Consider the following 17,062-nt stretch of genomic DNA (forward strand, 5'->3'; position numbering starts at 1 on the left):
CAGTGTAGAAACCTAGTTCTGTGTAGTATGGTTGTTTTGGACATTTGTAAATCTATTTTTAAAGTTTTATTTGTATATATCTTTTTGAGACAGGATTTTGCCCTGTCACCCAGGTTGGAGTGCAGTGGTCTGATCATGGCCCACTGCAGCCTCAATCCCCCAGGCTCAAGTGATTCTCTCACCTCAGCTTCCCGAGTAGCCGGGGCTGCTGGCATGGGCCACTACTAATTTTTGTCTTTTTGTAGAGACGAGGTCTCCCTGTGTTGCCCAGGCTGATCTTAAACTCCTGAGCTCAAGCAGTTTGCCCGCCTTGGCCTCCCAAAGTACTAGGACTACAGGCCACCACACCCGGCCAAACATTTGTAAATTTAGATGTAATAAGATAACTATAGTGAATATTATAATTCAAGAGAATTATACAGTGCTTAACATCAACAACAAACCAACTTGAAATTTTTGAACATTTGAGAGTCAGGAATAGTAAACAATTTACAATAATGGATATAAGGAAGAATGCAATAGTTTATAATGTAGAAAATGAATTGATTCTTGGGGGATGGTTTTTCAGTTAAACTAAAAGATATATCTCTATAAATGGTTCACAAAGAAAACAAAACATGGAGAAAGATTTATTAAAAAGAAAACAGATAACTTGAAAGGTCTCTAGATAAGTGGTTTGGTTTGATTTGATTAGTAACGACTTGGTTTAATTTGTCAGCGTCAGGATTGATCCATGCTGAAGAAATATTTTCTTTGATAATTTTAAAATGGAAGGTAATTTGTTTGTCTTATAATTGGTTCAGACAACTCGGGATTTGTTATCATTGACTTAACTGCAAAGAAAAATCAAATTTATAAATAGCATGTTGGTAAAAATATTCGTAGTAAGTCATTTGACTACTTGGCAGTCAGAGTTTGAGACTGAGAAATGACTGTCTTTTCTAGAGCTCTCTCTCGATGTGGGATGAGGACAAGGGTAAAGTGGTGGTGAAAGGGTGAAGACTGGTTAGCAGGAGCTCAATCACATGTTGCCACATGTAACCACTTAGACTGGATGTCAGCACACTACCCATGGCTCAGATCTAGCCCACTGCCTGTTTTGTAAATAAAGTTTTGTTAGAACACATCTATATGCATTAATTTATGAATTTGTCTATCACAATAGCAAAGTTGTGTAGACAAAGACTTTGTGGCCCAAAAAGCCAAAAATATTTACTATCTGGTCCTTTACAGAAATATTTGAAAAAGTTCAAATATTATTTGAAAAGTTCAAAGTAAATTACTGTAATTTTAAAAATTAAAGCAGGTATAATAGTATTATTTTTATTAATAAAACAACATACACCGTTGTTCTTCATAATCCTTGTTCTAAACTATCTGTAGTTTTAACCAATAAGGCAAAAAGAATAATTTGCTTAGTGATAGACTGATGTAGATTAACACTTTGACTAAATCACAGTAAGAGACCTTTAAAGTGGTTATGTTATCAACAACCACAATAATAATAATAATTTGGGGTGTTCTTCCCTCTTCCTTATTCAGTTGCTATCCAGTTAATTGAAACTTGAATGTTAGGGAAAATCATGTGTTATGGAAAGGTAAAATGGTTGAAGATAGGATATGGTGGTTGGTACTGAGAATGACATTCTATTTATATTTACATGATTCTGGGGGTGGTTACTACTTTGCAGATATTTTATTGGGTGGTAGATGCTTAAGTAATTCGTTTAGACACTTTTTTTTTAGGTATAAGTAAAACTTACAAAAGCAAATTGATGTTTTTTTCTTTACTGTCTATACAAATTTTTTTAATGAACTTTTTTTTTTCTTCAAGTTTCTTAGTTTAGTAGGTAACTTGATCCCCAAATTCACTTTTCTTATTTGTACATATTGTTTGGGTCTATCTGTTAGGAGACTTTATCTGATAGGAGACTTCATTTTAAGGTTTAAAAAAAAATTTTTTTTTTAGTGTTTTTTGTTTTGAGACAGGGTCTCACTGTGTCACCCAGACTGGAATGCAGCGACGTGATCGCAGCTCACTATATAGCCTTGGCCTCACTGCTGGGCTTAGTGATCCACCTACCTCAGCCTCCTAAGTCGCTGAGACCACAGGCTTACGCCTCAATGTCCAGCTAGTTTTTGTATTTTTTTGTAGAGACAGGGTTCTGCTATATTGTTCAGGCTGGTCTTGAACCCCTAGGCTAAAGCGATCCGTCCACCTCAGCCTCTCAAACTACTGGCATTACAGGTGTGAGCCACTGCCTAACTTTTTCAAGACTAATTTTTTTAGAGCAGTTTTAGGTTCACAGCAAAATTGAGAGGAAGGTACAGAGATTTCTTATATACACCCTGTCCCCACACATGTAGCCCTCATTATCAACATTCCCTACCAGAGCAGTCTCTTTGTTACAATTCACAAACCTACACTGACAAGTCATTATCACCAAGAGTTCACATTTTACATTAGGGTTCATTCTTGGTGCTATACATTCTGTGGGTTTGAAGAAATATATGATGACGTGTATCCACCATTGTGGTATCATACAGAATAGTGTCATTGCTCTAAAAGTCCTGTGCTCCACCTATTCATTCATCTCACCCCCTTCCCAACCCTAGGTAGTCATTATTTTTACTGTCTCCATAGTTTTGCCTTTTTCAGAAGTCATATAGTTTGTTTTTGTTTGTTTGTTTGTTTGTTTTGAGACGGAGTCTTGCTCTGTCGCCCAGGCTGGAGTGTGGTGGCACTATCTCAGCTCACTATAACCTCTGCCTCCTGGGTTCAAGCAATTCTACTGCCTCAATCTCCTGAGTAGCTGGGATTACAGGTGCGCGCCACCACACACAGCTAAGTTTTGTATTTTCGTAGAGATGGGGTTTTACCATGTTGGCCAGGCTGGTCTCGAACTCCTGACCTCAAGTGATCCACCTGCCTCAGCCTCCCGAAGTGCTGGAATTACAGGCATGAGCCACTGCTCCCAGCTCAGGAGTCATATAGTTTGAATCATACAGTATGTAGCCTTTTCAGATCGGCTTATTTCACTTAGTAATGTGCATTTAGGGTTCATCCATGTCTTTTCATGGCTTACTAGCTCTTTTTTTCCTTTTATTATTATTTTTAATTGACACATAGTATCTATACTTATTAATGGGGTACATGTGATTTTGGTACATGTATGTGTAATTTAAAATGTGGAGTGATTAAATCAGGATAATTAGCATGTCTATCACTTCAAACATTTCAAATGTTTGATGACTTTTAGAATTTTTTTATAATTATCAGGTACATCTGGAATTTTAAAGATTAATTTTATATTGTGGACTTTGATACAAGTATTTTATTTGTTTTGATGTGTCTTTTTGTTTTAACGTTTTCACTGACTTAGAAATGTTTCTCTTTATTTAGGAGGATGAACAAGCAAGAACAGACTACTTCATCAGGACGCTCTTACTTGAATTTCAAAATGTAGGTACTTACCATTTATAGACTATCTGTAAGAATAGTTTTCAGGCTGGGTGCAGTGGCTCATGCCTGTAATCCCAACACTTTGGGAGGCTGAAGTGGGAGGGTGACTTGAGTCCAGGGGTTCAAGACTAGCCTGGGCAACATAGTGAGATCTTGTGTCTACAGAAAGAAAAAAGTTAGCCGGGCATGGTGGCATGTGCCCATAGTCCCACTCACTCAGAAGGCTGAGCCCGGGAGGTTGAGGCTGCAGTGACCCATGATTGTGCCACTGCACTCCAGCCTGGGCAACAGAGGGAGACTCTCAAAAATGGTTTTGAGAATAGAGAATAGTTTTCAAAGAGAAGATATAGAGAGGGAGGGGAGCGTGGGCTGAAAAACCACCTATTGGGTAGTATGCCCACTCCTTTGGTAACAGGATCATTTGTATTCCAGACCTCAGCATTATACAATACACCCATGTAAGCTGCACATGTACCCCTTAATCCAAAATAAAAGTTGAGGCCAGGTATGGTGGCTCACGCCTGTAATCCCCAACACTTTGGGTGGCTGAGGTGGGTGGGTCACTTGAGGCCAGGAGTTCAAGACCAGCCTGGCCAACACGGCGAAGCCCCATCTCTACTAAAAAATACTAAAATTAGCTGGGCATGGTGGTGCACACCTATAATCCCAGCTACTCAGGAGGCTGAGGCACTTGAATTGCTTGAGCCTGGGAGACAGAGGTTGCAATAAGCCAAGATGGTGCCACTGCACTCCAGCCTGGGCAACAGAGCAAGACTCTGTCTCAAAAAATAAAATAAAAAATAAAATAAATGTTTTAAAAATAGAAAATATAATACTACTACCTAAATGTTTTATTTGGTAAAATGGGTTTGCTAGAAAATTATTTTGCTTTATATCTGCAAAATGCAAATAATATATATAATATATATTATTTTGCTTTATATCTGCTTTATAGTTTTTTGTAAGTAAAAAAAGTATCAGCAATTTTTATTTTTAAAGCATGTGAAGTTAGTTTTTGTCTTTGCAAACTAATCAACTTTTAGCTACTAAGAAAATAAAACAAGCTATATAAATAGTATACTATGTTATTTAACATAATTAATGAAATTTGGTAATTTTTTAGTTACGAAGACGAAAATGAGAGTGTAATATTTAGTGTCTTGACATTTATGCTTATCACATTACATAAAAAGTAATATTAATTATAACATACCCTAAATTTGTTAAATTTGGAATAGTTATACCTTCTTTGCAGCAAATATTTTTATTCTATTGCAGTAAGCAGGTTATTGCATTGTTTATATAATTATTACCCTGTTTTACTAGTTTACAATTTGTTAAAGAAAAGTCACTATCAAAGCTAAGTCTTCATTTAGATATATATTGTTTTTAGTTGAAACCCCCCACAGCGCCCCGACTTTTTTTTTTTTTTTTTGGCAACAGGGTCTCACTATATATTGCCCAGGCTGGACTCAAACTCCTGAGCTCAAGCAGTCCTCCCATCTCCACCTTCCTAGTATCTGAGACTATAGGGATGAGCCACCAAACCCAGCTAAATTTTTTATAGTTTATAGAGATGAAGTCTTGCCATGTTGCTCAGGCTGCTGTCAAATTCCTGGCCTTGAGTGATCTTGCCTTTTGCATTGGCCACCCAAAGTGTCGGGATTACAGATGTGAGCCACTGAATCTGGACTGGTTGCTAATTTTTTAATCTACGGTAATAATAATAAGTACCTTAATGAATTTCTGTGGTAGATCAGGCATCTTAATTCTGCTAACTGCATCATATCCAGATACTGTTACGTCTGTTGCACGTAGATGAAGATACAGAAGCTTTAAGAAGTTAAATAGCTTACCTGAAGTTATTTAGGAAATGGCCAAAGTAGGAATTTGAGTATGGTTTGCTTAGATTCCGAGTATTGCTCTTTCTGTTAAACACCTGCAATAACCATTCTCAAAACGTTTGACATCAGTACTCCTTTACATTCTTCAAAGTTACTGAGGATCCCAAAGTTTTTGTTTCTGGGGGTTATATCTTTCAGTATATACTATATTTGAAATTAAAACTGAGAAATTTTTAAAAAACATGAATACATAAGCATATATTGTATTGGCTGTTAAAGAATAAGGCAAGTAACATTTTAGTATTATTCTGAGAATTATTTAAAGCTCATAGACTCCCTCAAAAGGGTTGAGGGGAGGGGGTACCCAGACCGTATATTGAGAACCACTAATCTGTAAGAAGACTAGTGAGTTTGGCATTGGACAAATTCATCTCTCCATTCTTTTTCAGTTTAATGTTCTGTTAGTCTTCTGATTACAATGGATACTACTCTAACCTACTCTAACATGGTGCTTACGGTATATTGCTCATCCATTTAATAGTGTAGATTAGTTAAATAGTATATATAGTGTAATGTTTACAGTACATGCTCTGGAAGTAGAACTGCCTGGTTTAGAGCCCACACTTGTCACTTCTTAGGAAAGTTTGGGCAAGTTATTTTATCTGTATATCTCAGTTATAAAATGAGGATGGTATTAACAGTACTTTCCTCATGGAAATTAAATTGTTACATGTGAAGCCCTTAGGTATTTGGCATGTGTTAAACAGTCAATAAGTGTCAGCTGTTATTTATTTGGGTTTTTTTAAAAGCAGTGCTAAATGCCACACAAATTTCTTAGAAATGGCAGTTTAAATGAGCTGTGCAACTTTAAACTTTGCAAAGTATTTTCATAATTGTTGACTTTCTGTTTTTCTTGAAGGAATCTCGTAGGCTGTATCAGTTTCATTATGTGAACTGGCCAGACCATGATGTTCCTTCATCATTTGATTCTATTCTGGACATGATAAGCTTAATGAGGAAATATCAAGAACATGAAGATGTTCCTATTTGTATTCATTGCAGGTACAAAAGAATTTCCCAAGTTTATAAATACATTATTTTTATTTAAGTTTGATGTTACACAAGGTTTTATTTCTGCATTAATATGTTAGTAATCTTGAATTTCTCCTAGCCTTGATATAATGTTTGGGACTAGGGCCTTGTAAGTTGATGTGGTCTCATTTGGTTCACAGACCGTTTAGAGTATTGTTGCATTAAAACACAGGATCATCTATTTGAAAATAGTATTCACATGGTGGGAAGCTATAGAACATACTCTTTTTACTGTTCACTGATTAGAGCATATAATCTCAGATCCTCATCATACTCTACTTTTTAAAGTCAGTATGGTAGTATTTTCTTTTAATCAATTTCCCTGAAACAATGACCAAGCAATTTTCATTCCTGATAAACACTGACATGAGATTTTTAAAAACAGGATATTGCTCTGATGCCCAGGTTGGAGTGCAGTGGCACAATCATAGCTTACTGTAAACTCAAATTCCTGGCCTAACGTGATCCTTCTGCCTCAGCTTCCCAAGTAGCTAGGACTACAGGCATGTGCTATCACACTGAACTAATTTTTTTTAATTAAAAAAAAATTTTTTTAAGAGACCAAGTCTTGCTCTGTTGCCCAGGCTGATCCCAACTCGTGTCCTCAAGTGATTCTCCCACTTTGCTCTCCCAGAGTCTTGGGCTTACAGGCGTGAGCCACTACGCCTGGCAACATGACTTTCTTTTTTTAATATATGTAAGATGTACATACGTAGGTCTTATTGATCTAAGATATCATCAATTCTAAGACACACCATTATTATGTATATTAACAGTAAAAAAATCACTGCCAATTATAAGGGGAAAATGTCATTTGTAAGAAGCCATTGGTGGTAAGATACGTACCAATCTCAGAGCTGTTACATTGAGATTAAAAAGTGTGTTTTAGATTTGATGAAAAACTAAATGCTGTTTTTATTCTTGGGGAACATCAGTTTCCACGTTTGCACCACTGCCTGTCATATCATGAAATTTTATAATTTATAGCTACTGAAAAATTTAAAGCAGGAAGCAAGCATTCTTGTAGTAAAGTAATATAAACTATTGATACACATTTACTAGACATTTTTATTATGTTTTATAGTAGATTACTTCATTATAAGGATTACATAAAATTCAATGATTACTGACCTAGTTAAGCTACCTCTGAATGTGAAAGGACAAGTATAGGTGCACCTACTTTAAATTGCACAATAGAAATCTTTTCATTTATTCAAATAATATTTGAAGTTCATTTAGGTTTTGCAAAATTACTAATTTGGATGTGTTAAGAAATCACGTAAACTCTTCCTTTGACTTTGGGGGAATGAACATGAGATTTGTTTATTCTTGGGGGGCAGTTAATTTTGTATTCTAGAAGGGGAGTTAATGTATAATATATTTTAGCTAAGAGAAATCAGTTTAAGATAACCAACTTTTCTTAATCTAACATTTTGGCTTATTTCTGTCATCTGGTCATTCTCATACAAATAATACAAAGCTAAATACATAATACATAGGTAATATATTAATGTGTAATACAAAGCTAAATATACATAATACATATGCACATATATGTATATGTATACATTATATGTAATACATAAAACAAAGCTAAATTTGTATTATGGATTTAGGAGTGTAATGGAAAATACCCCTTTAAAAGGAAAAGCACAAAACTGAATTAGTCAAGAAAATACTAAATGTTTGCAATAAGTGTCATGGCCGGGTATAGTGGCTCAGTGCTTTGGGAGGCCGAGGCAGGATGATTGCTTGAGCCCAGAACTTTGAGGCTGCAGTAGACACCAATTACACTACTGCACTCCAGCCTGGATGACATAGTAGACCCTATCTTTTAAAAAAAAAAAAAAGAATATAGGTATCATTATAATATGGGTGATACAGGATATTTTGAAACCTAATTTTTGGAATTTCATTATATAGGTATGGGTTTCTACATAGTAGAAGCTACTTGAATCCTTAGACAGGTTTTCTACTCTGAATTTTTAGTTTACATTAGATTCTTCTAAAGGCCTTACAGTCATAGTACTTACTTCATAAGACTGCTATCAATTTATTCCTCTAAGGGACTTGTTACCTGCATTCACATTTATTATAAAAAGTAAATGAGATTTTTCAAACTTAAGAGATTTATTTTTTATTATTTACATAGTTAAAATATTTTTTCAGTGGAGTTGAAGCATTGAAGATAGTTTTCCTATTCACTTGGTTTGACCGTAATGCTCATAATTAATGAAGTAAAAGGGCTACTTTTTATTCATGGGCCAGGAAAGTAACTTGCTGGTGGAGATGTGGGAATCAGTTAACAACTTGGTTCATTAAAACTATTTTTTTCTGTGGTTAATTCAGTGGTTAGTTGACCATTTAATTAAGTAGGATTGACCAGTTAAAAATAAACAATATGTTTAATTATAGAATTAAAAGATAAAGAAATTGCTTTCACTTTGACTTCTTATAAGTTAGTTAAAATAATTTCCTGTTCAATCATAAATCCATTTGTATAGGAAGGCTTTTCATCAAAAACTAAATTGACCGTTAAATATTTTTAGACAATCAAAACAGTACGTTAACTGTAATGACTTAGAAAACACATCCATAAAAGCAAGAAAATTCTTTTGCTTTCCACTAGTTCCACTGGAGATAACCATTGTTAAAACTCGAGAATGTGTCCTTTCAGTGTGTGTATGTGTACATACAGTATTATTTTGTTTTATTTTGTTTGACGGAGTTTCGCTCTTGTTGCCCAGGCTGGAGTGCAGTGGCACAATCTCGGCTCACTGCAACCTCCGCCTCAACTATTTTAAACAGCAGTTTAAATGCTTAGTGGCCACTCAATTTTTTTGTTTTTAATTTACTTTAATGGCCATCTTATTGTTAAATCTTTGAGCACACCTGCAATTATTAGGACAAAGTTATTATTGGATAAATATCCAGAAGTGAGATTTGTTGGTCAAGGACATAAACTTTTAAAGTATTTTAATGAGTATTTTTTAATGTGTTATCCAGAAAATTGATGCTACTTAATTCTGCCACTGGCAGTATGTGAGAGTACCTATTTCCCTATACCTTCCCCAATACTGTGTGTTATGTTTTTGTTTGCTTTTTTTTTTTTTTTTGGAGACAGAGTCTTGCACTGTCGCCCGGGCTGGAGTGCAATGGCACGATCTCAGCTCACTGCAACCTCTGCCTCCTGGGTTCATGCGATTCTCCTGCCTCAGCCTCCCGAGTACTGGGATTACAGGCACACACCACCACACCCAGCTAATTTTGGGTATTTTTTAGTAGAGACGGGGTTTCACAATGTTGGCCAGACTGGTCTTGAACTCCTGACCTCATGATCTGCCCGCCTCCACCTCCCAAAGTGCTGGGATTACAGGTGTGAGCCACGGTTCCCAGCCTTTGTTTGCTTTTTTTCTTCCTTTTTTTTTTTTGAGACGGAGTCTTGCGCTGTCACTTGGGCTGGAGTGCAATGGTGCGATCTTGGCTTGCTGCAACCTCTGCCTCCTGGGTTCAAGTGATTCTCCTGCCTCAGCCTCCCGAGTAGCTGGGATTATAGGCATGCACCACCACACCCGGTTAATTTTATATTTTTAGTAGAGTTGGGGATTCTCCATGTTGGTCAGGCTGGTCTTGAACTCCCGACCTCAGGTGATCACCTGTCTCGGCCTCCCAAAGTGCTGAGATTACAGGCGTGAACCACTGCGCCCGGCCTCATCTTTTAATAGTTATACAAGTGCTTTATATATTGAGGACATTAACTTTTATTCATGTTGGTTGTCAGTACCATGGTTTTTCCTGTCTTCTGCCTGTTTGCAATACATAAGTTTCATTTTGTCATGTCAGATTTTTGAATGGTTTTTGTCCATTGAGATATTTGTACATAGAAAGTCTTTCCCTAACACAATAGTGTATATATTTTGCATATATTTTTAGTACTTTCATAGATTTACTTTTTAACATTTATCATTGGATAAATATCCAATATGTTTATATCATATATATATATATATATATTTTTTTTTTTTTTATCCACCTGGATTTTTTATGGTTAAGGTATGTGATCAGAATTTAATTTTTTGCTCTTCATTGATAGCTAACTTCTCCTTTGCCACTTACTGAACGGTCTGATCTCTGGAGAATTCACTGTTATGTAAGAAATGTTACATGTACTCAGATCTGTTCCTGAACTTTCTATTGTGTTTCATTGATCTGGTTATCTGTATCTTTATGTTATACTTTTAACTATCAAATTTTAGATATATATAATTTATCCCAGTAACTCAACTAAAATTCTATGAATGTTTTGATGCACAGAATTCACAAATGTATCAACTAAAAATTAATATAATTGATTATGTTTATTATTAAGAGTTTTTAAAAATCTTTCTAGGTTGTTTATAGTGTACTTTTATCAGGAATTTTAGGTTACATATTTAACAAACTGCTGATAGGTATACATTTCAAAATATGCATTAAAATGCTACACAACTTTGTGGGGGTTTTTGCCAAAGAGTATTCTGGTGATGTCAGTAACATCTTATAATTACTCATAGTGATTTTCAATTCTAAGATGCATAAGCCTTTCTCTAGTTGAGAAGCAGTTACTTTAAAATACTTCTGTCATGTGTTTTTTTTTTTTTTTTTTTTTTGAGACGGAGTCTCGCTCTGTCGCCCAAGCTGGAGTGCAATGGCGTGATCTCAGCTCACTGCAACCTCCGCCTCCCAGGTTCAAGTGATTCTCCTGCCTCAGCCTCCCAAGTAGCTGGGATTACAGGCGCCCACTACCACGCCCGGCTAATTTTTTTTTTTGTATTTGCAGTAGAGACGGGGTTTCACCACGTTGGCCAGGCTTGTCTCCTGACCTCAGGTGATCCGCCCTCCTTGGCCTCCCATTGTGTTGGGATTACAGGCGTGAGCCACTGAGCCCAGCCTGTCATGTTTTAAAATAAAAAAACCTATGGTATGTTACTCTAAAGTCCCCAGCTCCCATTAGTTTTCTGGGATATGAGAGCATATCATTGTCTTGTTCTTTTGTGGAAATCACTGCTGTCGCTCAATCCGTTTTCTAGGGCTTATAGCATTCTTCACCTTTCCTATACCTTCTATAGATTGAAATGATGTACCATTTCCTCCTGTACTCTAAAACAAGAGCCATCTTTTTTTTTTTTTTTTTTGAGTTGGAGTTTTACTCTTGCTGCCCAAGCTGGAGTGCAATGGCACGATCTTGGGTCACTGCAACCTCCACTTCCCCGGTTCAAGTGATTCTCCTGCCTCAGCCTCCTGAGTAGCTGGGATTGCATGTGTCTGCCAACACGCCCAGCTAATTATGTGTTTTCAGTAGAGATGGGGTTTCACCGTGTTGGCCAGGGTGGTCTCAAACTCCTGACCTCAAGTGATCCACCGGCCTCAGGCTCCCAAAGTGCTGAGATTACAGGCATGAGCCCCTGCGCCCAGCCACAAGAGCCATCTTGAACATAGAATAAATGTCTCTGTAAGACGTTGTTAGCTAGTCACATTTTCTGATGTAGCATTAGACTTCCAGAGTGACAACTTAGTAGCTATTCTCTGTGTCACTTACTCTTGGAAGTTCCTTAAATTAATTTTTGTTTTTCTTTTTGAGATGAAGTCACACTCTGTTACCCAGGCTGGAATGCATTGGTGCCATCATGGCCTTACTGCAGCCTCGACCTCCCAGGCTCAAGCAATCCTTCTGCCTTGGCCTCCCAAAGTGCTGGGACAACAGGCATGAGCCACTGCGCCCAACCCCTTAAATGAAATGTTTAAAAGATAGACAATAGGCCTTCCTTATTCAAGACTTCACTGTCCTCAGTTTCAGTTACTCATAGTTCAAAAATATCAAATGGAAAATTTCAGAAGTAAACACTTTGTAGGTTTTAAATGCTGCACCATTCTGAGAAGCATGGGGAAGTATGTCCTGCTTGCAAGATAAATCATCCCATGGTCCAGTGTGTACACACTGTAGACTCTACCAGCCCATTAGTCACATAGTAGATACTGCAGTTACCAGATGGACTGTCATGGTGTCCCAGTGGTTATGTTCACATGACCCTTATTTTACTTATAATGGCCCAAACCTCAACAGTAGTGAGGTAGTGAGTAGTGATAGATTGTTATAATTGTTCTAATGTATTATTAGTTATTGTTGTTAATCTCTTGTTGTGCCTGATTTATAAATTAAACTTTATCATAGGTATGTACGTATAGGAAAAATCATAGTGTATATGTATATGTATTCTGTGTAACAGATGTTGCCATGAACACACTGTAAGTTGTATTTTGTTTATTAATAAGTAGAATTTTGTCAAACTTCTTAAATGATTTTTTGTTTCTGAATATTAACGTGTCTATCCACATTTATTTTATAGTTGTTTTATCACAAAAATCAATTGTTTTTCAAACTTTATATCCTTAGTGCAGGCTGTGGAAGAACAGGTGCCATTTGTGCCATAGATTATACGTGGAATTTACTAAAAGCTGGGGTAAGAATAATTTTTTGTAGCATTATGTCCAATTGATCTATTATGATTTTCAAACTTAATTATAATTGCAGTAAATTATAGTGTATATTTTATTATACATGTTATTTTTTCCAAAGTAGTTTTATTAAGTAAGAAATAAAGGTAGTGAAGGCTGGGCACAGTGGCTTACGCCTGTAATCCTAGCACTTTGGGAGGCCAAGGTGGGAGGATCGCTTGAGCCCCGGGGCTCGAGACCAGCCTGGGGAACATAGGGAGACCCCCGTCTCTAAAAATAATTAAAAAATAAAATGATTATAAAAAATAAAGGTGGAGAAAAGGTATAATTGCTGCATATTGCCTTTGATAGGATGCATCGGGCAACAATGTGACAGTGTTCTAGGTGAGTGAATACTTGCATTAGGATATAAACTGTTACTGACTTTTCCAATACTAAATTTTCATTGCCTTTTTTTTTTTTTTTTTTTTCCCCGAGATAGAGTTTCACTCTTGTTGCCCAGGCTGGAGTGCGATGATGCGATCTCAGCTCACTGCAACCTCCACCTCCTGGGTTGAAGCCATTCTCCTGCTTCAGCCTCCCTAGCAGCTGGGATTACAGGTGCCTGCCATCACGCCCAGCTAATGTTTTATATTTTTGGTACAGACAGGGTTTCACCATGTTGGCCAGGCTGGTCTCGAACTTCTGACCTCAGGTGATCCACTCATCTCGGCCTTCCACAGTGCCGGGATTGTAGGCGTGAGCTACAGTGCCTGGCCCATTGCCTTTTATGTTTATTCTAGGTATAAGTGTATTTCACTCAGTATGTATTTATGCCTGCTGGAGACATTATAGTATTGTAGTCTATGAATGCTGACTCGAGCCAAATTGCCCAGATTATAATTCTGGCTTTCTCATTTACTAGCTGTGGGATCTTGGTCAAAATACTAATCCCATAGTGCCTCTATTTCTTTATCAGAAAATAGGGGTCATAGTAGTAGTAATGCATAAGAATTAAATAAATTAACTTTTGTGAAGTTCTTCAGAACTATGTGGTAAATTGTAAGTACTCAGTTTATTGTTAGTGTTGATTACTGTTGCTGTTGTGATTGTTGTTCCTACTACTGCTTTTTCCAAGAAATAGTGTTTGATACTGTGGATGATACAGAGATAAATAAGATACAGCCTTCATTATAGATTTGAAAAACAAGTCTCTTCATTATGTATACATTTGATTCTTTTGCTGGTTCCATAATGTGTTCATTTCTAGAGAGGCGCCTTTAATCCTTCATAGCTTTATAGTTTCCATGAATTGTTCATCTTTGTCTTGTACAGAGGAGAATTAATAAAATGTTTATTTTTTCTTTTTCTTCCTTCTTCCCCTTATTTCTCTTTTTTCCCTGCCATCTCTCCATTTTTTATTGTTGCAAGGAAATATTTACATGTTAAACAGTTCCTTAAAAAGCCCTCTGGGGTTAAATATTTTTTTCCTCAAAAACTATAATCATCTAATTCTCAAATGAAAATGCTTAAGTGAACAAAATTTAACTGGAATTCTATCACATTTTAACATAAAAGTCAAATATTAAAATTGGAATGAGAAGGGACACATAAATGAATGCTAGCAAACAAAACAAACATCTGGTCATTTTAAAAGTTGTGTATTTTGGATAGGTGCCATGGCTTATGCCATAATTCCAGCACTTTCGAAGGCTGAGGTGGGCGGATCACCTGAGGTCAGGAGTTTGAGACCAACCTGGCCAACATGGTGAAACCCCATTTCTACTAAAAATACAAAAATTAGCCAGGCGTGGTGGCCGGCGCCTGTAATCCCAGTTACTTGTCAGGCTGAGGCAGGAGAATTGCTTGAACCTGGAAGGCAGAGGTTGCAGTGAGCCGAGATTGTGCCATTGCACTGCAAACTGGGTGACAGAGCAAGACTCCGTCTCAAAAAATAAAATAAAATAAAAGTTGTGTATTTTGAACATAGTTCTCTCTCTCTCTCTTTTTTTTTTTTTTTTGAGATAGAGTCTCACTCTGTTGCCTAGGCTGGAGGGCAGTGGTGTGATCTTGGCTCACTGCAACCTCTGACTCTCAGGTTCAAGCGATTCTCCTGCCTTAGTCTCCCGAGTAGCTGGGATTACATGCACGCGGCACCATGCCTGGCTAATTTTTGTATTTTTAGTAGAGATGGGGTTTCACCGTGTTTCGGGCTGGTCTCAAACTCCTGACCTCAGGTGATCCGCCTGCCTTGGCCTCTCAAAGTGCTGGGATTACAGACATGAGCCACTGCACCCGGCCTAGTTGTTAAGTCTTCATGTAAAAATCTTGACTGGGCGCGGTGGCTCACGCCTGTAATCCCAGCACTTCAGGAAGCCGAGGCGGGCGGATCACGAGGTCAGCAGATCGAGACCACCCTGGCTAACACGGTGAAACCCTGTCTCTACTAAAAATATAAAAAAAATCGCCAGGCGTAGTGGCGGGGGCCTATAGTCCCAGCTACTCCGGAGGCTGAGGCAGGAGAATGGCGTGAACCCGGGAGGCGGAGCTTGCAGCGAGCGGATATCACGCCACCGCACTCCAGCCTGGGCGACAGAGCGAGACTCCGTCTCAAAAAAAAAAAACAAAACAAAAAAACAAAAAAAAAAATCTTATGATGTATATAAGGACTTCCAAGCAGCAAACCTGGAAATCATTTTTAACCCTTCCGTCTTAATCACTCCAAAATATTCTTGTTGATAACAGTTATGATATTTCTGCTTCTGTAAACCTCCGCCAGTTTCTCACTCTTTCAGACTGTCCTCTTCCTTGATACAAAAATTGTGTGAATATCAGATCTTCTCATGTCAACATTGCCTATTGCAGTAGTCGCAATTCCATATACACAAAAGAATTGTCTAGGTCGTTTCATATTTAGTTCCCCAACTTGGAGCCAAAGGATCTATATTTTTACCTAGGTCTTTTAGCTGGTCCTTATATAGGCAATCCAGGAGATACTGGCCTATAGAATAAATTCAGTCTCTTTATTATGTTCACAGTCTGATCCCAAATATCCTTATCTTCTCTCCTTTGAGTACCTTCTCCTTCTTTTAGTCTTAGGCTTTGTTTACATCAAACTTCTCAATTCCCCACATAGATTATACATTGAATCTGCTGTGCTTATGTATATTTCCTTCACTTTTTATGGGATAACCTTCCTTTGATATCCAACTATGTTGTAGCTGCACACACTCAACAGTTAGCCATAGCCTCTTTATTCCCTGTATACTGCAGTCATACTTTGGCTGGACATAACTGTCTCCCCATCTTGAATGCTGAGGGTCAAGAACAGTTTTGTTTCCACAGTGCCAAGCACAGTGTCTGAGATGCATTAAGTGGTGTTCAATAAATGTTTGCAGTAAACCAGCAGGTATTTAAGTTTTATGTGAAAAGCTGAAGAATATTTTACTATTTTCTGAATAGATACACAAAGTTGATGTATTAAATTTTCTGTTTTAGAAAATACCAGAGGAATTTAATGTATTTAATTTAATACAAGAAATGAGAACACAAAGGCATTCTGCAGTACAAACAAAGGTATAGTTGTTTGTTTCCCTTTATAAACTATTTTATAAATGCTTTCTTCTTTTTTAAAATGTTGTTTTCATTTTGTTTTTTAATCATTTTTCTCCTTCATAGGAGCAATATGAACTTGTTCATAGAGCTATTGCCCAACTGTTTGAAAAACAGCTACAACTATATGAAATTCATGGAGCTCAGAAAATTGCTGATGGAGTGGTAGGTGTTCTTGGTCTATTAATTTTAGGAAACTTTTACTCTTTGTTAAGATGTAATATTTAGCCTTTTTTGTGTCATCTTGTGTTTTGTCTAACATGAGAAGAATATCCAGGACACTTAACATTTTTACTTAAACTCATTTCCTTCTTATTCGTATCTGTATTATGATAGCTATTTAATGACTCCGATATAAGGTAAATTATGTTCTAAATGAAATAAAGTTAGGAAAGATCTCATGTCAAAAATCATATAATTCGTTAATGTTTTACTTTTTTAAAAAATAATTGCATTGTTCTCTTTACTCTTCCCTTCCACCCCCACCCAAGTAATTCTGCATTGATTCTACTTGAATTTCATTTTGTATAAAGTGTTTTAGTTATTTGTGTATATGCTTTTCTTTTCTTTTCTTTTT

At 36.9% G+C, this 17,062-nt stretch overlaps 1 protein-coding gene across 1 annotated transcript in view; it reads left to right on the forward strand.

Annotated features, from left to right (window-relative positions):
• The window catches only part of PTPN12 (protein tyrosine phosphatase non-receptor type 12), a 102,865-nt gene that overhangs the window by 57,160 nt on the left and 28,643 nt on the right, over positions 1–17,062 (forward strand). Inside the window, exons 7-11 of the mRNA XM_003805268.5 lie at positions 3,404–3,463; positions 6,227–6,369; positions 12,833–12,899; positions 16,372–16,449; positions 16,552–16,650. Of these exons, the coding sequence (XP_003805316.1) occupies positions 3,404–3,463; positions 6,227–6,369; positions 12,833–12,899; positions 16,372–16,449; positions 16,552–16,650 (447 nt within the window). The remainder of the gene's footprint in view (positions 1–3,403; positions 3,464–6,226; positions 6,370–12,832; positions 12,900–16,371; positions 16,450–16,551; positions 16,651–17,062) is intronic.

The sequence above is a fragment of the Pan paniscus genome, chromosome 6 (genome assembly GCF_029289425.2).
Source record: "Pan paniscus chromosome 6, NHGRI_mPanPan1-v2.0_pri, whole genome shotgun sequence".
In the NCBI taxonomy this organism is placed as follows: domain Eukaryota; kingdom Metazoa; phylum Chordata; class Mammalia; order Primates; family Hominidae; genus Pan; species Pan paniscus.